Below are 24,875 nucleotides of genomic sequence, written 5' to 3' on the forward strand. Positions count from 1 at the left end.
CTACTTGCCTTAGCTCCTCATTGTCTGAATTGCCTGGTGTTTATGCCCCTTTGGTTTCCCCCTAGGGTGGCATTAGCATACGGTTTCTTACTTGATGCCTTTGCCATGAAGAAAATGGGTTTAGAGAAATCCACCTCATGTTGGATTTTATTCTCCTCAGCTTGTTCCGTTGTTCTGGCAGGTTTTTATGAGCAATGATTACCTGCTTTTGGCTGCATCAGTGCAGTGCAAAGTCACGCTTTGGTTATATCTCCATCTCATTACAACTGCTATTTAAAAATAATACTAAAAATTGTCATTTCCTTATTGTAAGGCCTTTAGTGGGAAAGGTTAAAAATGTAAGAAAAAAAAAATCCGTGTGTGAATGGATGATGGTGGGCTGTACTAAGTGTCTTAAATCCTAATGTACAATTTTATGTGTATTTCTTCAAGGAGAGAAGTGTTTGTTTACAGCTTCTCAAGGGTGCAGTGGATCTATGTACAGGAGGAACGGGTGGGGAGACGCACAGAGCATCCCGTTTGTACCCCCCACGGTGGTGGATTGACGAGGTCATCTGATTAATTGCTTGTTACAGGCAGGCTGAGGAACACCTAGAGAATCTTTGATACAGTCTTGTTTATTCTCAGCTGGAGAGAGATCCCACTTTGGTTGTGTATCCTATTATTGTACTAACTGTGTAGCTGGACTGTGTTCTCCAGGAGGCAGCGTAATTGGGTTTTGTTGTTGCTATAACTTCATCTGATTTTTTTTTCTGTTCCTTACTCCAGTGTAAAGAATAATCACGAATGTTATTTTCATTGAGTATTGAGAGAAGGGGAAATACTCCTACCTTCTCTCCATACCTCTCCCTTTTAGAGATAATTCATAATTTCTGACCAACCTAGAGAAAGTAGAAGACAGAATAATAGCCTCAGCTGGCTGAAATCTTATATACCATGCCGAAATTAGTGATCCACATCGCTGTCCTATCTCATAATAGTGCTTATAACTTCTATCTGCAAATTCGGCTCTGCTTTGCATAAATAATTGAGCTAGGATGGACTGCAAGATGTGGCTGTAGCACTGATGGGGCTGAAATGAGAAGCTCTAGCTGGTAGTGGTTTGAAAACTCACCTCCTCACCTCGGAGGAAATAAGCAACTTTTGATACGAGTAATTTTTTTTGAAGCTAATGAGCCTCTTTAAGATAACATTGTGCAGGTTTGCATTTAATGAGAATTTTATTAATGCCAAGTTCAAAGGGGCACCTTCTGATTGCTTACTCAGTGAGGAAGGTGGCAGCTGAAGCCTTGTATTCTTTTAATAGACTTTCTCCTGATCTGTGATTTTTTTTTTCCAAGGTGAATAAATAGATTAACTTGATGATTAATGGATTTAATTCCCCATTGTCTGAAATTCGGTCCCATCATCATTTTAAAGTAATTTTATTTTTCTCACTCAAAACACTTCTAACAAGTGGAAAGTAAGTTTGTAGTATAGAATAGGTAAGAGATTTTTTTTTTTTCCCAAGCATCTTTTATGTGCTGCTGTAGCACACACTGCAATCCTCACTTGGGTGCTTTCACTCACTTTGCCATTTTGCAGCTACTTCACACACTGTGATGTTTGCTTTGTACAGGAGGGGCTGCTTCTCCCAAAGCTCCTTTTGGGGTCATAAAGGAGAGATTGGGGATTTGGAGGAGCACTTATAGCATTGCACAGTTGTATATAAAATGGTTATACTTGCCACTAATGTGGGCAGGAGGACTCTGAAGGAACATTTATGTCTTCACTTGGGTGAAAGAAGGCCAAGGTGGTCTGTACTTTGTTGTAGGATCCCTGCCATCCCCTCCCTGAACTATAGCTCATGTTAAATGACCAGCGCTCCACAGAACTGCACTTACTGAAAACCTGACAGAGGAGGAGGCTCCGTTCAGAGATCTGATAGAAACTGAGCAGCTGCAAGCAGTCTACGTTGTCCCTTCAGCATTGTTCTGCTTTATGGCAACGAATTCAGCGTCTCTTCACGGGGAGAAGAGCGAGATGCTGCTGACCTAGTCATGTTGTAAGGGATGGCTGTCGCGTTTATGCAGGATACATTTAAGATCAGACATGCTGATAGGTACGGGCTTCTCTGTAGAGTGGGGGTCAGGGGATTACAATCAGCTGAGACCATTTAAAATACATATTTCTCACTTCTCTCCCCAGCTCTTCTCTCTCCATCTCCCCCGCCCCCAACCACACACACACACAAACATATTTCCTTCCAGTAGGAATAATGGAAAAGAGAAGGCAAGCCCAAAGACTGCTCATGAAAATAAGTGGTCAAGAAAATATTTTTCCATTTGCATATATTAAAAAAAATGGATGTGTATATATATAATGTATATTTTATGTATTTACACATGGATTTATCTATGATATTTTATATATAAATGAATACATATGCCTGTGTGAATACATTTTTATAAATCTCTGTTACATGTATTTGTGTGTGTATACAAAACCCACACACATCTTGCCTGGGATGATGGGCTAATCTAAAGCCATAACTTCCCATTTGGAGGGGAGGAAAATCATGACACATTTCCAATGTTGGTTAAAGATGCTGAGTTGTTATTCCCATCAGCAGCATTTGCCAGTGGGACTGTGCTGCAGGAGTAACCAAAAGCTGGGCAGTGCAGAACTGCTGGGCTTGAGCCCTTCAGTGCTGACACCAGGGGGTGCTCAGGCATCCAGGTTAGCCCTGTCTCGTCTCGAGTTGGTTTCCTACTGACTCTTAAACCCGATTGTGAGGGCTGCCACTGGTGGAATAACAACTCCATTAAATTGTTCAGTGAGGTATGTTTAATGGTAATGACCTCTGACATGCTGTCGCTGCTAATCAGTCTAACTGAGCTCAGATCATAGGCTAGTACAAGACAGTTAACAAATTAGGAAAGGGGAAAAAAAAGGCAGTGAAACCCAAAGAGAAACTCATAAACATGTTTTATTGGTACTTTAAAATGCTAATAAAATTTTGCTGAGGTTAAGGATCAAATTGTTACTAAAATGCTGTCGGAGAACTTTCAAGATACGCATACTTATTTGAAGAATTAATTCATGTATTTTTTGAAGTGGTAGCCTGAAAAAATGATCTAAGAAAAGTAAATTCTAGGTAAGGATTCTGGCTTGGTTCTAGGTCTTTTCTGGTGAGCTGTAATCACTCCAGCCTTAACTGAAGGAGCAAAGTTAGTAGACCCTTATCATTTGACGTGTTTCGTGTTGCATGTTTTTCTTGTTACACAGGGATTTTGGTGCATCAGAACAGTTCCTGAGATACCACAGCAGTTACAGCAGAGCTTCGCTGCTCAGAGTTCGTCTGCTGCCACTGCTTGTTTTTTCACTTGACCTTGCAGTCTCTGGTAGGGAAAGTTTACTTGCTAGGAGCAACAGATTTTGATGTGAACAGGTTCTGGCATTAGCTGGCATCTCAACAAAGGAAGGAGGTGGATTCAAAGGCAAAAACCTCATTTATAGGCCATTGCTACCAGCAGCTTAGTAACAGAAGAATAAAAAAAGAAAGAGGCATTCTTATCTCAGGATGCATTGTTTCATCTTTCCATGGCACCCTACCCGTGCTTCCAGTGTTTTTGTTAACTTTTAGGGTTCTTCTCTAGTTGTGAAACTTTGAACGTTTCATGTCTTTTTACACTCTCTGATTTCTTGTTGAGATAGTGGTGTTAGCCTTCGGTTATTGCGCTTTATTTACTAGCTGATTCATCTTGGTGTGTTTCGCTTACAGAACACTAGCCAATTTCATTCGGCTATAATTTGCCTTCATTCTTTCTCATTCATGCAGTGGCTTAATTAAATGTTGTCTCTGCCACTGGCCCAAATCCAGAGAGCAAATCTGCCAGTGGAGTGACATTGTATGGACCAGTTCCACTAACACAGCAGCATGGTTCAGCAAGTCAGGTGCATCCCAGGTCACCTTCCCTCTTTTTGCCAGTAGATTCCATTTCAGTCGTTCCTTACTGGGAGGTGTTTCTTACAATGTCAAGGCTGTTTTCTCTTTTGGTTTGCTGTACCTTAATTTTCTGCAGTGGATTTTTGGGAGGGTTGTTATTTATGGTAACTGAAGGTATCTAGAGCTGATGCTGATTTTGAGCAAAACTGTTTGCATGGCAAAGAAATGTCTGTACCTGAGATGCCAAATGTCCCTGAAGATATGTAAAAAGCATGTAGATGTGGTTCTTAGGGATGTGGTTTAGCAGTAGACCTGGCAGTGCTAGGTTAATGGTTGGACTTGGAAAAGACCTGTAAGATTATCAACCTAAACGGCTCTGTGCTTCTAAATGCAACTGCCCTGTAAATAGGGAAATTTGTCTGCAGCCCCCGTTTACTAGATTTGTGTCTGCAGAATGTGAACACATAAGATGGAGTCACTTAAGCTGCTACCAATCTTTTCTTGATAACTTAATATGCTTGGCACACAGTTTCAACTTCTGGGCTAGTGAATTCAGAGTCTGGAGCTTATTGGGAATAGCCATCAGAGGGGAAAAAATGAAAGGCACTTATCATTGTTTACATTGGCAGTGTTTTTGATTTATCATAGTGGTGGACCTAGTATTCATTTCTCTGCTGACTTGTTTGCGGATATTTTGTTCTTGAATTCCCTTGCTAGGCACAGGCAAGTTATGTATGAGCTCAATGATACATTAAAGCATATGCTGCAAAGCTGGGATGCATTTTTGTATGCATCTTGTTGTTGTTGCAGTACAAAATCAAAAAAAGGTCTGCTGTTTTCCCATTTTGAATGGTTGTATTGTTTCATTCTGCTTTCGAGAACAGTCTTAATTATTCCTCTGGTATCGGGGCTGGCCGGAGTTCAAATCCTAATTGACAGACTTCAACCTTATGGTAGATACCTTTGTTGGTAGCCCTCTTGAAGCCAAGAAGCAAGAAATGAATAGGTTCTGCAGCCACAGTCTCTTGGCCCCAAAGAACTGGCCCTACTGGAATACGAATGAAGCACAGTTTGAAACAGCTGCTTACAGCTTGTCAAAACTTCGCCCATGCTGTTCTTATTCTTTCAGTAAATATAAGGGACGCTGATCTCCACCGGTCTCAAGTCTAGCTTTCAAGATTTGCTTTAATGGAGGGAGAACATTAAGGTGCTTTCTTCGTAACCCAAACAATGTAAAAATCATTGTGAGCTTAAATAACACCTTTATCCCTTGAAACATAATGTAGAATAATGCTGCTTTGCTCTCTGTTAAAAAGAAATCTGTTGCTCACAGCAGCAGCTGGAATTATTATTCCCTCTGAAAGTCTGGGCTGTGGGATGTGTACTTATTTTGAAAAGCTTTTCAGAATCCAGTAACATGCATTTCTTATTATCTTCGACTAGCGGGGGGCCTAAAATTTGTTTTTTGCTCTAGAAATGTAAATGTCCTATTCACTTAATTCTCCCTTTAGGACTAAATTGATAAAGTACCTGCTTATTAAGTACATCTGCTCATTAGGGAAATGAAGTACCTACCTTATCTTGAACTACAAGCAAGGATAATGCATTGTTAGCACGACTGCAGAACTGCTGTCTGTTTGAAGATTGCACCAGAAACTGGAGCTCCATTCCCAGGGAACCGTGGGAGGAGGGCATCTTGTTTAGAAGGCTTTGTTCGTTAAAAGAAACATGCATCCTAGCTTGCAAAGGTAAAATATTTGTTGTTCAGGAGCTCTTCCTACTGAAGGCAGAGAAAGTTGCCTTGAAAGAACTGGTTGGTAAAGCCAAGACTTTGTGTATACCTATACCAGGGTGAAAGTGAAACGCTACCTGCAGTGGAAAAAAGGGAGCACACCTCAGTTGGGATTTTTCTTCCAAAATGTGAAAATATTCTGGGCTCAGATATGTGTGTCCAGTTAGAGACCGTAAGAAGGTTCAGCTGGTCTGGATTCTGTTGACTGAAATACCAGCATATTTGGGAGAAAGTGCTGTTTGGGAATGCAGGCTTTCATTCTTCATTTCTTTCTTCTTCATTTTTTTCCCAAATCTTCTATCTGGAAAGATGATTCAGCAAATGATGGGGTAATGCTTCTGAGGTAGCCCTATCCTCCTTAGCTTTGAGGCCAGGCTCAAGGTAAGCTCATCTCATCTCATTGCCTGCCTCAAGGGAAGCTTGCCGCGAAGCTCTGGCAGTCAGCATGTCCATATGCTTGGCAGGTCCTCAGCTGTCAAAGGCAAACAAATTAAGGTAACACTGATCTCAGGAAAATCACCGATGATGGGTGTCAGAGTTTGATATCTCATGCTTGTAAGGGTTTGGTTGCAGGGATGTTACTTAGTGCTAGGAATGCCCCAGTGTGCTTTGTCAGCCTGTATTCTCCCATCTCTTGAAGCAGCTGTTAGCTGGCCGTGTTGCTGAATGGGAGGATTCACCTGCCATTCATTGCTGCCTTTCCGCATGAGGGCAACTGCCTGGATTATGTTAGCTGCATGTAAGGGAGGAGGCTGGAGATCTGACCCCAGATAAGACTACGTAGGCAGGAAAAATAAAAACAAATGTGTTTTAGCCAGAGCCTGTTTTTTTGTTTTGTTTTGTTTTTTGATTGATTGATTTTTTTTTTTTTTTTGTTATCACTGATGCAACTTAGCATGACTCTAAGCAGATGTTCTTTTGTGCTGCTGTAGGGCAGGGTGATTTCTGCAAACTGCTTTTTCCATTAAAAGCAACTATTGCCTAAAGTTTCAGTTTGGGTACTGGGCTTGAGACAATACTGCCACGAGCCCAAAAAAGTGAGAACGTGAGTGCTGCCCGGCAGTGTCTCGAGAAGGGGACCTTGCCACATTGGAATCCTGTTTGATAGGATATAAAAACAATTTGTTTCAAATGTCTTTTATTTTGAGGGTGTCCAAACGTGGAATGACCTGAAAAGCTCCCTGGCAGTTCTTTTACCCAACTTTGCTAGAAGACTTTGAAAGCCCAAAAGCTCTGTCATCTTGCTGCTTTAGTGATTAATTAGGTCATCACTTTGTGTGTTAATTACAGTGACATTTTTCTTCTCATTAGGTGGAGTATGGGAAGTTTGAGTCTGTAGGATGGGAAGTAATGCAACCTTTGTGACCAAGTGAAGGATCACTTCAAACTTTAAAACACTGAATTTCAGTGGTGTCTCTGGGTACCGTGGAAAAAATGCTTCTATCTGCTATGGAGGGTATAGCTGGGGTGTGCTTTGAGGGCAGGAGAAATTCCTTTTATTCTAAACAATCTTGTGATGTTGCCAAGATTTTGGATGAGAAACTTTAAACTGGCTCCTTCTTCAGAAGGTTGTGGATTGTGCTAATTAATGGAAAGCTCTTGCTGCTGACCGAGGGCATGTGAATATGAAATACCTTACCCAGTGTCCTTCATGGGGTGTCTGAAAGGCTTAACAGTGAGCCTCTTCAACAGGACAGTGTAAGTGCTCAAAGGCCAATTGAGCAATTTACTTACACTTTAATTTTTTTTCCTTTAAATTATTTAGTGCCCTCTTTATTTTGCAGCACCATTTGCTTCAGAACCTGGACTTGACATTAACTTTATATGGACATTCGAGATGAGTCTGCCTGAGGCAGACGTTCCTTTCTAAACTCCAGAAGCAATAGGTCTGCCATATGTTGTTCCTAATTCCTTTGTCCATTAGCATCTGAAAGCTGTGGTTGCTTCGAGGCTAGCCTGTGTGCGATACCTTGAGCCTTGCTGAAGGAGCAGAGCCACTGTATAATTCTCACTGAGTAGCTCCTGTTTTTCTTCCACTCTCAGTATGAGGTTTTGCCAGAATTGAAGATTTGCAAAACAAGACAGCTCCAAGATTTTAAGTTTGACTGGGAAATAAACTCAGATTGCAGTACTGGAGATGCTTCCCAAACTCTCCTCAACAAAGATGATCTAAAACTGGAACAGGTTGTGTGGTCACCGTCCTTGGAGTTAGTCACGTTGTGCCTGGACAAAGCTATGAGCAACCTGGCATTGCACCAGACAACCTCCAAAGGTCCCTTCCCACCTAAGGCGTTCTGCAATCTTGTGATTCTGGCTTGGACAAATGGTAAAAGAAGCAAAAAGGCTTATTTTGTTTGGGTTCTCTGTGCTCCATACTGCCTCTGGATCCAGTTGTTAAAGATGCTGAGTAGAGCACTTATTGAAATCAATAAGAGCTCGTGGTGCTCAGCATCTATTTTCTTTCTCTGAAAGATCAGTAAAGGGTAAAAACGAGAGGTCTTGCAGGGTGCTGCTGCAGATGCCCAGCATTGTCTGCTGGCTCTGAGCTTGCCAGTCGATTGGATCCTGCTGATGAGACTCAACTATGCAACTCAGTCATTTGTAAGAAGAAACTATTCCAGTATGATTAATGCTGTGGTTGATGACGAGGACAGAAAGCGCTTCTTTGAATAATGCCTATAATGGCATATTCCCCCGTGTGTATGTTTAAAGGAAGAGTCTATGCTTATATGAAATTGAGGGCATTTAAGAGGCAGTTAATGACAAGTGAAAATGATAGCTAGGGTAGATTAATTGTTAAATGAATTGTGCCTGCACTTGCTGTCATTTTAATGTGGTATCAGTCTAATTATAAGTATGATGTTATATAGCAGGAAGGCATCAGGAGCCAATACTGTTCAGCCCAGAGAAGTTGAGAGGCTTAGCCATAACAAGTTTTTCACCAATGTAGACATATTTTGCCTTTTTTTTTTTTTTTCCCTACCTTCTCTGGAGCACCAAAACCTGTATTTTGAATGATTCTGTATTTGTAAATTCTTCCCCAGACCTTCTTGATAATGCAGTAAAGCAGTATTTACTCGCAATTACTTTAATATGGGTTTTGTTTGAATTGTTTTCTGGATGAGACTATACCATGTGAACTTGGTTTGGAACACCGCTCACATATTTTTTTTTTTTCATTGCACTTGATCTCTAGGACACTTTATTTAGCTTTGATTTGGCATGGGGCTATTTTACATTAATGCCTTCAATCTGAGCTGAGCATAAAGGAATTACTAGGATGGAAGAGGACTGAAAGCAGCCAGACAGAGGTCTCATATTGTCATTACTCTGTTGCTGGCAGCACAACTCCGCAGCCAGAAGATATCTTTTGAATTGATTCTGGGTGACAGTGGGGCAAGAGCTGCATTCTCTAGCAATCTTTTTTTCATATATGGCTCGTAGTCTCAGCTGACTTGAGTGAACTTTGTGTGGTTTCTAGATTAAGTGAAACATTGCCACGTATCTTTTAGTAAAGCTTAGCATTCCCTGTCAGGGCTTGGCTTGCATCTACACTGAATGGTTCTTGAGGTCCTTTTTTTCCTGTCTGATTACACTTCTCAAGATATTTTTAAAGAGTTTACTGTGTTTAGAGGGGAAGCAGTTTGGACCCAAGGACACCTAGAGGTTGTGAGCTTTGATTGCTTTCAGCCTGCAGATCTTCATGATCCAAAGCGTTCACTTGAGGAGAACAGCCATGCTTCTATGTAGTGAGATAGGAAAACAGATCTTCTTTCCTAGGAAGAGAAAGGGCCTTCAAATTCATGCCCTAGTAAGATGAACTTGGATAGGGATGGACACAGATACAAAGAAGGGGAATCATCATTGTTTCCTTCAAAAGGATGCTTGGTGTGTGTTTTGCCAGCCCAGCAAAATGAAAACTAACAGTTCCTAATGTAATAGGAAATGCAAACAAAGTGGAACAGCTTCTGAAGCTGAAATGTCATGTGGACAAATGGGCACGGAGTATGATGAATAAATAGAATTTGGGAGTCAAAGGATTTCAAAAATTGTCCGGGGCAGTCTTGTGATCAGCTAGAATAAAACAGTCTAAATGGATCTGCTTCCATTTAGAATTAGTCAGGGGAGGATTATCTTGGAGCTGATGATATGAGAGGACAGAGTCCCAGCCTTGCAGCAGTAGGAGCCCAGGTAAGGGAAGCCTGCTGAGGCTCTCAGTGAAGATTAGCAGCCTCGTTTGTAATATCACCTCCGCAGCATTACCGAGGTGGCTCAAACCCAAAGGGTTGGGCAGTGGATTAAGACATGATTCAAATAGTCTAGGAAATAGCATTGTAGATTTTTTTTTTTTTTTTCTGTATAAGGCTTGTAAAAACTTGTAGCATCTTTTTCTAAGTTATTTTCTTCCTGCATCATTGATTCGGAACCTATTAGTGTTAATAGGCTAGCTGGTTCAAAAAGACTGATGCCACTCCCTCCTGTCACTCAGGGATCACTTTTCCAGTAAAGGAAGACATTTACTGTCTTCAGTAAAATTCAGGGGCTGGCTAACAAATTGCAGTTTAGAATACATTACAGATGATGAATGTGATCTCCTTAAAGGGAAATCTATTCGTTTGACTTAGTGCTCTTACGATTAATTGCTTGCCAGATTAAATTGCTCCATAAAACGCACACTACTTTATTCGATCTCTTCATGATGAGATTAGCTAGGCCATGCTGGTTCTTTGTATGTTAATTACAAGGGTATTTTCTTCTTCAATTTAAATTGTTTAGCACAGCGTGCTTTCTCCTAGCCTCAGAAAAGATGTCTGTGTTTTCCTTTTGACCACTGTTATATAACCTTCCAGCCCTTTTTCCAGAAATGTTCTGGGACTCCTTTAGAGTATCACACACTGAAGACGACTCATTCTGAGATATTCCTGTGCTACCAAAATATAGGAACAATTGAAAAGTGAAAAGCTTACCTAGGGAACAAGATGTTTGCTCTCTGTATCAACTCAAAAATGAACACTTCAGCAGTTCAGTGCTGTCGACATTGCTGAAGCTTCAGAGAAGATTTGGAGGGATAAAACAAGGATTTTCCTCTTTCTTGGAGGCCTTCTGTGTACTCACTGACCATACCCAAGAGTCTTTTAAGATCTACAAAGGGGAATCCCAAGAAGGCTGAATGGCACCAGAATTGTGGTAACAGCCTGAAATTATTGAAGGAGTGAGTAAATAGCTTGAGGAAAATGTTAGAAAAAGCCATCTTAAAATCTCATAATAAAACTTGCCCTGGTTTCTAGGGTATTGGTTTGTTCCCCATTCATCAGCTGGGGACCTGACTGTGTGCAACTACCCCCATGTGCATGTTCTACCCCTTTGCATCACTAAGTATGGGATCTGCATCTAACCCAATGTTTTCACAGCAATCTTACAGTGGCTCCACAGGCAAGTTTTTTGTTTGGTTTCTTTCTTTTTGTTCTTATAAACTGATTTTTAAAATCATTCATTCTCTGGGTCTAAAATTGGTGATTCTCTCTTACCCAGCTATTTTCTCTCATATTTTTGATTTTTCACACACCATTCCCTGTGCACTGCTGCTCCCCTCCTCCCAGCAAATAGTGTCTTCTCTTCTACTAGTATTGATTCCCAAAGGCAATTTTTTGCATTAATTAATCCAGTCTTTTATTTGCTTTGCATCCAGAGCTTAGAAAATTCAAAAAGATGTAGCAGAACTAGGAAAGTTTCAGGAAAGGACGGTGAGGATGACTGAGGGTATGAAACCAAATGGGTTATGAGAAACATTTGTATACATGACAAGGCTCCAGTCTGGAAGAGAGATGGCAGAGAATAAAAGACTATAAAATATTAAATGTCATAGGGAAGTGTATCTGCAAAGAGAGGATGTATCAGAAAATCAGGTAAGTTGAAATCAAATAGATGCTGCTTTGTGTAAAACTTAGGTAAGCTGGGGGGTATCTGAAAGGTTTTATATGAATTTAAAGCAATGATGATACAAGTTAATGGAAGAAAATTCCATTGTGGGTTACTGATGGTACAGATATCACATCTGCCTCAGGTATCATCTTGAATTGCATGGGACTGGAAGTGAGAGTCATTTCGGGGGTGATACCACTTTATTCACATCCTGTTTTTATACCGTTCCCTGAGCTTCTGTTTCTAGCCACTTTCAAACTCGTGTAACTGAGCTGGCCTTTGCTACCTGACTCACCGTGGCAATTTTTAATGTTTATGTAAATTTTATGTCAGCAACTTCTCAGGAATCAGCTATTTACTTTAAAGCCCCTTTATCAAGAGTGAGGCAACATGCCAACATCCCTATACTACTGCTTTCAGGATGAAAGATTACATTTTACTTACAGTCACCCGCCTAGGTTATACATGAGGCTTGTTAAATCTGTCCATAATTTTGCGTCGAGAAAGCTGAAATCCCATCCTAGATGTCTGGAGGTGTTCTTATGTGAAGGTGTCGCTTGCTGACATTTTGACCCACACCAGCTTTCTATACACAAAAGGTGGTCCCCAAGCCTTTCTGGGGCTTTCTGCTGCTGCTTGTATGTGCCCAGGAAATACTGTCCTTGGTGATTTAGAAGAGGGATGTCTGAGATGACCGTGCTTTCCTCTGAGCTGCTCTCTGATCCAGCAGCCTTTTGTTGTGGTCTGGGAATGGCAAAGAATTGTGTCATTTTCTGGTGCACTGGTGGAGAGAATGCCAAACCTCAGAGGATATTTTTTCTTCTCTTGTGATTTTACTTCAGAATTTCAGTCATTATCTTCGCTGTTCCTTTTTTTTTTTCCTCTCCAGAAAGAACTCATGGAGAGCTGTCAGGATCATGAACTCATAAATCTCATGAAAGTAAAAACCATGCCAACTGAGCAAGGCATGATTTTAATTAAGACTAACAGGATTTTTTTGCCTTTTTTTCTTTCTTGCTAGCCCTGATTCAAATATAACTGTGGGGAAGAAAGGTCTTCTTCAGTTCAGTATCCTACAGTTTGTCAGCTAAAGAAGGATGAGTTGTTCGGACCTTGTGAGACTTCTTTGATCATAAAAAAAAAAAAAATAAAAAAATTAAAGGCACTTAATGTTTTATTTGGGTAAGGGGACAAATCCTTTTACTTGAGCCTTTGCAGAAGAATGAATTGAACAGGGACCTAATCCAGTTCTTCTGTTGCAGGTTACTGTTGCAAAAGAAGTTCACGTTGGATAATTTATTACTCATTCATTTTTCCCTTTGAGTGCTGCAGATCCTCTTGCACTGCTCTATAAATAGAAAGCTCTGAAGACAAACCTCGATTTCACTAAATCCAAAATCATCAGTTCTCATCCAGTGCACAAGTCAGACGGGTTAGGAAAACAAATGGATCAGGGTGAGACCTCTGCTGCGAGTGCCTCAAATAATGATCGGTTCTTTATATAGAGCATTTATCTATGAAGACCAGCCATGGTGGATTAAAAGAGCATTATCTGGGAACAGGCAGATGCGAAGCAGTGCATTGCACCGTCGTCTGCCATCTCTTGTTGGCCCAGCTGCGGTCACTGGCCGTGTCTGTGTGGAGGTGGGGAGGGTGTTTCCCTCACCGTGACATAAAGGCGCTGTGGCTCCAGCTGATTTTGCTGCCCAGTGTTGGTCTTGCAGATTAGTTGTGCCCTGCTATTTTGCCTACCGCAAGCACCGCCACAGCAAAGACTGAGAGGATCTGCTTTGGAGTACACTGCTGATCTGACGAAGTGCCAAACTGAATTTGCCTCCCATCCGCTTCCTCACTAGTCCGTGGCGCCTCTGACAGAGCGAGCCATCTGTGTTACAGCCTTTTTATCTGAGCTTGGGGAGGGGAGCGAAGCAGAGCTATTGTGTTGCCTGCAGCCTGATATTTTTGCAGCAGTTTAGGTTACCTATCGCACGGGAACTTAGCCCTTGCTATTTAGCCCGTAGAGGAAGCAGGTAACAGCACTCGTTGAAGTGCTGGGTGCTAAGGGTGCTTCCAGTTCGTGACTTTCCAAGGAAACCTTTGCTTGTGTGTTGTCAGTTACTCAGTTGAAAGAGTTTGCTCAGTGTGGAACGATGCTGCTGTGGAACCCTACTAAGACCCCATCTGCTAAGAGCTTGTATTGATTTGTGTCTTAGTTTATAAAAGCCTTCAATTCTGCTTGTGTAAATGCCATAAATAATGCAGGTGTACTAGATGAAATGTGCTGTAGGAACATCCCAGAAATCATTTTGGCCTGTGTTGAACTGAGCTAATCTAATCATGGTTAGGAGTTTCTCAATAGCTATGAAGCAAAAAGTATATTGTCTTATTCTATCTTAATGTATTAGTCAATACGCAGGAGTGGGAAGGTAGGTATTTGAAAGCAGTAATCAACTTTATAAAACAAGAGCTTTTAATGTTAAAATATTACAAAACTTCATCTGAAACTAGTTGCAAATATACACACGGTGGAAGTAGAGTAAAATCCAGTCCGGAGCCTGTGATTTATCTGCATAATCCTCACATTTGTATGCCTCTTTGTCAGAAGGACTGCAGTGCTTCAGAGGCTAGATGTATATGTACTAAATAAATCATTTTGCCCACTCATAGCAAACAGCCATTTTGTGCTAGCAACATTGCAGAATACATTTTAGTAGGGGACATTGATGAATAATTTGTCCTTTTGAGATTCCGTGGGCTTTAGGGCACCAAAACGTATTTCAGGTTGGACTAGGTCCAGATCTGTATGAGAACTCATTGGCAGTCTTGTAGAAAGTATATGGGAGTTTTAGAGGTGACCCGCTTATAGAAATTTAATTGGATTTTTGCTCTATTTTATTATGTGTAAAGAAAGCAAAAAGGCAGAGAGATGTGGTATTTGTTAGACTAAGGGTTTTTATTTTTTCTTGTTCTATTAGAAATATCCAGCATGTCACAGATGTGGAAAGATGATTTTTCTTCAGAGTGTTCTGTGGTCATGGGATCTTGGGTTCCTCTCTGCATTGGAGAGACCAACTGACGGACAGAGGTTCCTGCAGAGGAGATGAATGTATTTGCATGTTCATCAATTCACTCTAATCAATGTTTCCCTGGCAGTTACTTGATGTTAGTTACCACAGTTGCAAAATGAAGAATGTGTTTACGTGCTATGAGCATTGTTAATTGAGGAAACATGGCTACAACCTATTTTCCAGAGCTGAGACTTATTTTCCTGTCGTTTTTCTGCACTTGATGGCCCCAAACCTGCTGATGTGATCAAATGGTACACTGCAGACTACAGTTACAAGCTAATTTCAGAACTCGCTAGGCACTGTGTCCCGGCTAGAGCAGGCAAACCATATGAAGTAGGTTGTGCTTTGGGAGACAGTTTTTTAAGAATTAGAGATCATTACCAAAGGAACTGCAGACACCCAGAGGAACTTTGAGAGCTATTGAACATCAGCACAGGGTGGAACAGAAGCCAGATTGCTGCTGGCCAGGCTTGGCTGGAGATTTTCTCCGTTGTTTCTCCAAGCGTTGTTTGCCAGTGTGCATGCATTCTAGCTCATCTACACACCTAGAAAACTTGGGAGAGTCAGGTCAAGAGGTATTTAAGAACCTTGTGTGTTAGTTTTATACCGAAGACTATTGTAGTTCTGGGATTTCACAGTAATTCTTTTGGTGCCAGCAGTGTGCATCAATATCAATGCTGCAGATTCCAAGAATAAGTGATGTGACAGCACACTTATCATGGAGCATCACCAGAAGGGAAGGATGGCAAGGATGGGCTTCCACAGGTGATGAGTATGAAGTATAGTGCTGCATGGTATGTTTTCCAGTGATCAGGAAGGACATATGAATTTCTGATATATTTTGCAGTTACTGGAAGGCAGGCAGAAGGTTAAATCAAGAAGTGGATGAGGCAGAGTGATCTGAATTGCTTTTTAACATATCAGGCAGTGCAGTTCACAAAAAAAAAAAAGAAAAAAAATCAAGTTCTTGCCTGCCAAAGAGGGGCTATATCTTAAAAAGCAGTGACTTAAGAAGCATCGAGTGTCAGCTTCGCTATAGATCTCTCATGAAGTGTTCAGCTAAAAAGGTTTATTTGACTCTTGAATTATTAGCAGGAATGGGAAAATGACTTTTACAATCATATACTTTTTGCAGGTTTAGCTGGTGTCTTTCAAAAAGCGTATTGAAAAATTGGAGAAAGGACAGAGGAGACTTGATTGTCTGAGAGGCTAGTAAAAATGCTTTTGAGATTTCAGCATCTTAAATTTTAAAAGAAAAGTTGAGATATTGTCCTTGGAGTACTGAAGCATCTTTGAGAAGACAAAATGGCAAAACAGAACTCGAGGCTAGATGCTGAAACCAAACTGAAACTACAAATTGATTTAGTTCTTTTGCCCTCTTTGTATACGAACAGGATACCTTGTGGGAGATGCTTTAACTAGCTACTGGTATGAGACTACACAATGCAAGGGTAATGTAAAATGCAACAGCCAGTGATGTACAGAAGTTCAGATAAGCTGATCTGGTGACTTGTAGTTACATGAATCAGCTAAAGACTCAAAGATCTCATTTGGCATTTAAAACTTAACAAATTCATTCTTGATTCCTGTGCTTCAGGCTTGTGTTTTTGCATTGAGACAATTGCCTTGGTACATCAGCCTTAGACCTCCTGAAATTTATTAGCACATTGGTTAAACAAAAGGGCTATTCTGAGATTTATTTTGAGGGGTTGTTGCTTGTAAGAGCATGGGGCAGGAGAGATTCAAGATAATGACAGTGGGTTGCAACCTTCTCATTTTTTCTGTAGCCTGCAGTCACAGTGATGGCCGTACTCAGTACGTATGGGCCAGGGTAGATGAGTTGTGCTGCAAAGCAATGCGGAGAAATCACCGACTGGCTTGACTCACACCCAAAATGTCACATTTGTCATTTGTATTTTCAGCCATACATGCTTTAGTTTTTATATGGGAGCTGGAATTTTCCCCATTGTGTTTTAGAATGGCAACAGCTTTATGATAAGCTGTAATGGCAAAGGAAAGCTCGAGTGCTTCAGAGTCTATTTTTTAGTCTATTACTTGTTTAAAAAAAAATGTTTTTCTTCCAGACCGATTTTCCTCAGCTTTCCATGTTGTGAAATTGATGGACAGGAGTATTAAATCCGTGCTGGGATATGGCTTCGAACTTAGAGAATTAAATATGATGTTTATTTCAGTCTCTACTGTGGAAGCTACCGTCAAGTACAGTGTAAGTGTTGTAGTACTGGTATCCAACACTGGTCTTGAGGATGCTGGGGTCTTTAGGTCAAAAAACCTTTTGACTTAAAAGGTGCTACGTGTCAGCTTCTAGGGTCTGGCAGCCCAAAGAGGCCACTGTCTCCATGCTTGCAGGCACTCTGCAATTTTAATACAAGCAGCACTTCCCATAGCAATGCTTTACATGTAAAGGTAGGGCAGGAACTGAATCTTAGTGGTGCCCACTGTCAGGAAAACGTCAGCTGAGCAGGATTCAGCCCCAGCAGAGTGGGCTGTGCTGAATCATAGCTCCTGCTGGAGCTGGAGTAGAAGCTGACCTTTAATGGTTAACTGTCTGCCTTGAGTTTCCGTGAAATGGCTAAAACCACTTTAAAGCAATGGTATGATTGATGGTATGTTGAAAGCTGTTTAATGAAACTGGGAAGGCAGTCAATACTTGCCATAGCTCTATTACTGGGTCATGAAGAGCTGGTTTGGGGAAGGGTCTAAAAGCTCAGCACAGCCTGTGTTGGAGCTCGTGTTAGCTGCCCCAATGTGTAAGTGAAAAAAATCTATAGGAGCTATAGGTTGATCTTTGCTCTTGTCATGCTGCCTCTTAATTCCATCTGTTGGATAATGGCAGAGGTGTTTTGGGTGCAGAAAGGCATTAAGATTTGCCATCATTATTCACGTTGAGTGCTGTGTTTACTCCTGCTCTCCTGTGCTCTTTGTTCTTCTGCTGGCTCTTCCTGCTCATCACTGTACAAAAAGAAGACTTAGAGGATTGCCTGAATATTAATTTTTCAAGCTCTTAGAGAACTGTGAGAAGGAAAGGTCATGGATAGTACATTGGCTCCCATGAAAGCAGAATGGTGAACATGCTGAGGAATGGATGGGCACATCAGCCTAGGGTAACGTACCCCAAACGTGGTCCTGATGTCAGCACCTCTGGGCTGATGGCCACGTTTTGTACAGAGCAGTTGTACATCTCCTCTGAATGCAGGGATGCAGCACCTGAAGGCTACACGTCTGTGCATCTTGAGCTGAGCTTCCTGCTGCATGGCAAAAGGAAATCTGCTAGAAAGCAAGGGGAAACTGTTAGCCTTGAGGACCTACTGGGTATGCTGTGTGTATAGATGCACTCTGCAATGAAATATTTCATGCAGGAGCCACTGGGTTTATATTAGATTGGAAAGACCTTGGATGTAATCATTTTTTTTTTAGTGGAAATCGAAAGCAAAATACTTTGCCAGTTCCTATTTTGAAACATCCTCACCTCATTTTTTAATTGTTGGATGCTTTCAACGGGAACACTTTTTTTTTTTTTTTTTTTACTGTTTCCCCCTCCCCCAGAGTCTTGTATGACAAAGTTGGGCTGAAATCTTGAATTTTGTCCAAATGAAGTGTTTGATCAATTCAAATTAAAGATAAATATTAGATTTTCGTGGAGGTTAAAGATCATAGAGTGTCATTTGAAACAGATTTTTAAATTTTGAAATCCTTTCTAAGAAAGTGCATTTAAAGTCTGTTCTAATTTTGATCCTCTTTCTTGCTGAGTATCACAATGTGGCTTGTCTGTAAAGCCAAATATAGATCTGCCCTTTTAGAAAGCATTTGATTTTTTTTCTTTTTCAGTTTGTTTTTGGTGTTTTTTTTTTTTTTTGAGACACATATATGCAGTTTTTTTCTCTTTTTCATATAGCATGTTGCCAAGCCTTGGCTCTCTCAAACTGGTAAGTGTCGTTGCTCATTAGCATCAAATGCCAGAGCCCATATCACTTTTGCTGTGTTGCTCAGCCAGCACGTGTTGGCTGTTAAAGCAGCAATTAATCCCTTTGATATTGAATGGGTTCTGTAATCACCTGACCTGGTATTTAAAATAACCTAAGTTCTCTAATGATTTGCATGGCTTAATAGGAGCCTTGCTACAGACAAGGGAATTTTGCCACGCAAGCTAACTCGCATAGCTCTGGGAAGCTGCTGCTGAGGATTGCTTTTTAAATGCAGTCAGGAAAAGAGTGACTTAAGCAACTGCAGCGTGGGTGAAGGGAAAACGGGGTTTGGTGGATGAACAGTAGGCAGCCTGATTGTTTCATGTAGCATTAACAGGCTTTCTGGAGCAAGTTTGACTAGTATTTTTGGAGCAAGGTCTTCTACAGCATTTTACCTGGCAGTGCTGTATCAGTTATATTAGAGCAGCGTTTGACCTAGGTTAAGTTGTCAGGCATTTCTGAGCGTGTTCCCCTCAATAATACGTAATTATGCACATACTGATAATGAATGTAAGCCAAGGCAGTTGACACTGCGGATTTTTTCCTTTCTAAATGTGGATGAATCTGCCATATCAGTCACATGAGTGTACAGTAACTGTTGGTGGTATTTAAGTGTAATAATGACCTGTAAATGTATGGAATACCTTTTGTATGAGCTGCCTAATCTTCCATATTTCCTAAAATGCTTAATTTGAGGAACTTTCCCTTGTTAGTGTATGGCAAGCATGGCCATACAGTATGTGTACGACAAAAATTTCTAGTGCTGAGATAATATTCCTAAAGCTGGTTCACAAGCAACACAAGGAACGAGATCTAGTCCCATGTGTGAAGACACAAGGATGGTGAGGAGGAGTAGGAGGCTGTCTCCTACAGCGAGTGGACCAGGAAAGTATCACTTGCAGTCTTTGAATGCAAGAGCTAACAGGAATTAAGGAAAAATTAAGGATCTTAATACAAGTAGTCAGCACTGCATTTTTGCCAATGCAAGTGTAACAGTAAAATGGCAATTCAAGACTTTGAATCAGAGAGAGCATATAGAAACTAATGCGACCACGTGCAGTGACTTCTTGTTGATATTAGTTATTTTGTAAATAGGAGCCCACTTGTCTCTTTACATTAGTTTTGCTTGGTTTTCCTTGAGGGCAACTTCTCTTCATGTGGCCTCAGTTTGGTTGCTGAACCTGAGGAATTGTGTGGTCCTCTCCATCCTCTGAGTGCGTACAGACCCTGTCAGGTACAACTGAACACATGGATGCTCCGTGTTTAAAAAAGAAAAGGAAGGGAGGTGATAAAACACATTTGGGGTTGCACCACTCGGAGGTTGGCCAAAGGTCTGGGAGGTGTAATTGGTGATGCTGGTTTAAGAGTTGTGGAGCTTCACAAAGAAAGTAACTTGAGCTATCTGAAGTCAGGGCCCTGTTCGAACAGAGGGACCTCCCCACCGTGTGGCTGTATAGAAAAAGCAAAGCAAACCTTCAGCTCTTTTCACAAAGAGAAGTCCAGGTCTCATTTCTGCTTGCAGATCCTGTCCCACCTGTTTGATATCACATGTAACAGACGAAAAACCACATGCCTTATTTTTTTGTATTATGTTTTCTTAAGAGCCTTGAAGAACGCTTTAAAACTTTTATAGCATAAAAGGCATCATAACAGAATACTGTAGGAGTTTGGACTTTTACTCGTTTGATAGAGAAGCGTCAATGATTAACTTTGAAGCACTTGGTGCTCCATCATTGCTTTTTAGCCTGGAGAACCATTTCTAAATAGAAATTGCACTCCTGGCCTTGCCTTCAGCAACACCCATACAAGGAACAGAGCAGAAAAAATAAATGTAGGTGTAAATTACTAAACTAAAGCTTTCAGGGAACAGTGAACACGGGTGTACGTGTCAGGTGTGATGGTGGGTGAGTGGAGTTTGGGAATTTGACAAGAAAATCATCCTCTCCTCCTTTGTGCAGCACAAGAGATTATGTTCCCAAAGCATGCTACTCTTGTCCTTCAGCTGCCAATTCAGCTGAATATTTTTTATCAACGTTGGACTGATGTTTGGGGCAGGATAAGGATGCGCACAAAAAAATGTATGGCATTTTTCTGTGTTTCTGTGCAGTCACAATGGATTTAATAATACCCACCTGTCATCAGTAGGTCAGCTGATAACTTGTTGGACTGTAATAAATCACTTGCTTCTAATTGTCACTCCTTAAATATTGAGAGTAGGTTTGTGAGGTCTGCTGAGGTTGGGATGGAGGGAGCTTGGGCTTCCAGGGAAGCAGATCTAGTTAAGGGAACTAAATAGGAAAAAGGATGGGTGCACCTGAGGTATAGTAAAGGATTTATATATCTATGGTGGGATGCTCTCCACTGGTCCATAAACCGAATATTCTGTCTTAGGAAAACAGAATCTTAGTCAACTACAGGTTTTCCAGGCTTTCAGACATGAAATAAATATCATAAGAGTATCATTCATTCAGCTGTAGTGGTATTTGGCTCTACAGCTTTCTGTAATACTGAAAACCAGTTTTTCCCTGTCCTGAATGACGTGTGATAACATCTTATTGGAGATGTTATAATTGCTCTGAGGTAGTCATCAGAGTCCATGGTTTGGTCTTGGTCCTGGATTTTCCACAGGCAAGGAGGAGAGGCATAGCTGTAGCTGCTCCCATCAGGTGTTTCTCAGCAAATGTGATTCTCATTTGCATGTGCCTGGTGAGAAAATACCGGGAGGTTTACAGCATCTTGTGTTTTCAGAGGAATGGGTTGTAAATTACAGGTTTCGGTCTGTGTGGTTGCAGGTAGTGTCTGAGTGGTTAAGGTTGTGAACTCTGTTTAGATTATTATATGGCTGTGCAGGTGCAGCTGTAGTGACACTTACTGTAATTAAGTTAATTAAATATCATTGTGGGACTCGCCTTCATTTCCTTAGTGATGTAGGCTTGACTGTAGCTGATTCTTGCTTAGGCAATGCTCCTCTCCCTCTTTCCCTCGCTGTGATTTGATATCCCAGCTACTTCACAACTAGATTGCATTGTTCTGGCCTGTTATTCAATCCAGACAAACAGTGATGCTTCACTGCCTTCCTTTCCCTCTGGGACTTCTGTCGCAGGCACGGTTTTTACGGTGAGTCAGTAGAATAAAGTTATGTTATGTGACCTAAAGAGAGATTTCTGCGTGTTTCCATGTGTGAGCAGGGTGTGCAGGGCCACCTGCAATAGCAGCAGGCTCGCACCTGACACGAAGAGGTAGTAAGGGTCATTTCCACATCCTCTGGATAATATGAGGCTGATGCCAAGTGTTCACGAAGTTAATTAGACTAGCAGCTATACCCATTGCCTTTCTCAGAGAGCTTTAAGAGGTCCCAGTGGGACAATTTATAAACTTCTTAAATTTCACTCTTTGCTGTGTTTGGAAGGCGGTGCGTGCAGTCCACATGGTGTTTGGCACTAAACCCAGCATCCAATAAGCCAGGTTTTCTGCTTTCCTTAAAGTTAAGCACCCTGCGATAAAATAATAATTATGTTACTAATGGATGTAAAACTGAAATATTTTAAGTTGCTTTTATCCCGTTTGAGGTTCTGTAATGTATTGTGTCTCAGGAGGCTTGGATGGAAGTCTGCAGTGTGAATTACAAACCAACGGGTAGACGCTGACCCACTTACAGTGGTTGTTGAGAATAAATATTTGCCAGAAGATATTTCCTTGTGGTCCTTGCCAGAGAAGGTGGCTCTGCAAACCTGTCTGATAAATCACTGTGAAAATCACCCGTCTTTTTTTCTTTTCACCTTCTGGACTGTTTTTTTTTTTTTTTTTTTTCTACCTTCTGGTCTTAGCTGTTTCTTCATTTCTTCATATCTTGTCCTGGACTTAATCATTTCTTCATTTTCTCATATCTTGTTCTCTGTTTTGGAGAGCAGGTTGCATTATACAGGAGGGAATTATGGCTGAAGGGCTGTACGTGGTATTGAGGTGTTATTTTTCATTGCTCTAAAACAGCTAGCCACTACAGAGTATTGCATTGCTTGCGTCAAAGGCTGCTTAAATACTAAGACCAACCACTTACTTGGTTCATGGACTGCATTTTCCGCTTGCTTGGCACATCTGAGGAGTTTTGTCTGAACAAATGGATATATATATGAGCTATGAGGCATGCTGCAGAAAAGGCTGATTAGAATCTGGACAAGGCACTTCTATATTAATATTATTTGTTATGGATTTGTGCAGATACTGAGGCAGGACCAGAGCCCTGGGGTAGTAGGCACCTTCTAAAAGCATAGATTGAAAAGCTCTTGTTAGAAAGCTTCTTATTCTAGAATTTGATTGAAAATTCAAAATTGGTGGAAGGTAAGACAACTGTGGAAGACTAGACGTTGTGACATTTGTGCTTAAACATCCCATCCAGTGGCAAGAACTCCATCTTGGCATGGGCAGCTCTCAAATCTTGAACATGCTAGACTGTTGTGTGTTAGTGCCCAGCAGCCAGACCAGAGGGCTGGTTTTATATCTGTGAAGTTTCTGTCAAACAGAGCCAGCTCAGCTCGTAGACCTGAGCAGGTGTAAGCTGAGTGCTGCTCTTGGGAATTCAGGAGTAATGAGGAGAGGTGTTTTTTTAATGCCCTTACTTTGGTCAAAGTAAGAAATCACCATAGTCTCATCACTGGTAGTCAGTTGTTTCAGAGCAATGAAACGTGTCATGAAGCGTGTCATTTGATGTGTTGTCATATGCATATCTAGGAATTCTGATGCCTTTTTATTTGGAAAAGGGAACAGAAATGCATCTAGGCTATGACTGAGCTGTGAGTACACCTGGGAGAGTCTCGCCAGAATGATTCCAGCAGTGCACTGGCTGCAGAAATGGGACTTGCTAAATTCACAGAGTTGTGCTTCGTAGTGAGGCACTGCAACCATCCCAGAAGAGTTAACTGCTCACCCATGAAAACTTCCTTAGAAAAGAAGCCAAAGCAGAAGTGGTTTAAGCGTGAGGATAGAGGTATTTGGTTTGCTTGGCTTAAATGTATGGGTTTGAACTGTAAGAAGAGACAGTCAGCTCATCCTGCTCTAAGGATATCAGGTCAGTATCCAGCAAGCAGTGGGAAGATGCACTGCAGAGCTGCATGCGGGGTCAAAAAGCACATCCTCTGCTGCTTTCCTTGCAGAACAGGGCTTGGTAAAACAATGCAGGGAACTGCTGAAGCTCAGTTGGCAAGTGTGCACTCTGGAGTCCCCTCCTTATTAAATAAATAGACCATGCATCTCCCTCTACCACGGAGCCTGTCATCACAATCAATAGGTTTCAGTATGGCAGAATTGAATAGGTGTAGTGGGCTTATTCTTGCTGTGAAACTACAGAAGTGCTGACTCAAATGTTTTCTGTAAGCTGTAAAGTAACTGCTTTTGACTAAAATATTCTTTTGTCTTGGTTTCTTCCCTGCGGTTTGTTATTGTGTCTGGAAGGTGCCTCCCCCTGTGAGTTGTGGACTTTCAGCTTAATGTCAGTACTCATTAAAGTGCAGGAGCAGAAGAAATTTAACAGACTGGAGTTAAACTGCAGCAGAAGGAAGAATTTAGTGAACCATTCCGGGGGGTTGCTTGGGTTTAATTGGTGCACACAGCTTACGTATGGCAGGTATGTGTACTTTATAGCGATGACTCATGGACACGTGATAAAATAATCTCAGCCATTTCACCTTCTGCCAGGTGGAGCTGTACGCACAGAGTAACTCAACCTAATTGTTGCAGGCACTGAACAGATGGGGTTTTACTGCCTTGGGTGCTGGGAGTGCATGAGAGAGCAATGCCAGCAGGATCCTTGCCCCAAACAGCAGCTTGCTGAGCTGCAGCTCGCTGCAGGAAGGAGGCCTTGTGGCTGGGAGATCTTGCACAGGTCCCCAACAACCATGGGCATGATGGCATGAACGGGGCAAGAGCGTGAGGGATTTCTTCATTTTGGTCTCTGGGGGTAATTTACTTGCTACCTTGTGCCTGAGCAGTTTGCAACGTGTTGCATAGTAAAGCACCGAGCCCTTGTCATCTTGTGGAGGTGATTGTTCATACATTTCATACAGGGAGAGGCTAGGGCACGTAAGAGGGTGAGGGATCTGTCTCTGCAAGTCTGAAAGAAATTGGTTGTTTCTTGATTCCTGTTCCTGAACAATAACCATTGTATCTTGGGTCTCCCTTTTGTAGTG

At 41.4% G+C, this 24,875-nt stretch overlaps 1 protein-coding gene across 7 annotated transcripts in view; it reads left to right on the top strand.

Moving 5' to 3' along the window:
- Positions 1 to 24,875, top strand: part of ARMH3 (armadillo like helical domain containing 3) — a 118,141-nt gene that overhangs the window by 56,472 nt on the left and 36,794 nt on the right. The window contains exon 24 of one of the 7 annotated variants that reach the window (XM_072039711.1): positions 7,505 to 7,547. The exons of 5 other annotated variants lie outside the window; for them this stretch is intronic. In XM_072039711.1, the coding sequence (XP_071895812.1) occupies positions 7,505 to 7,532 (28 nt within the window). In that variant the 3' untranslated portion in view covers positions 7,533 to 7,547. Of the gene's footprint in view, positions 1 to 1,813; positions 1,869 to 7,504; positions 7,548 to 24,875 lie in introns of those variants that run through there. One more of the 7 variants, XM_038180814.2, reaches the window with a different exon arrangement.

The sequence above is a fragment of the Anas platyrhynchos genome, chromosome 6, assembly GCF_047663525.1.
Source record: "Anas platyrhynchos isolate ZD024472 breed Pekin duck chromosome 6, IASCAAS_PekinDuck_T2T, whole genome shotgun sequence".
In the NCBI taxonomy this organism is placed as follows: domain Eukaryota; kingdom Metazoa; phylum Chordata; class Aves; order Anseriformes; family Anatidae; genus Anas; species Anas platyrhynchos.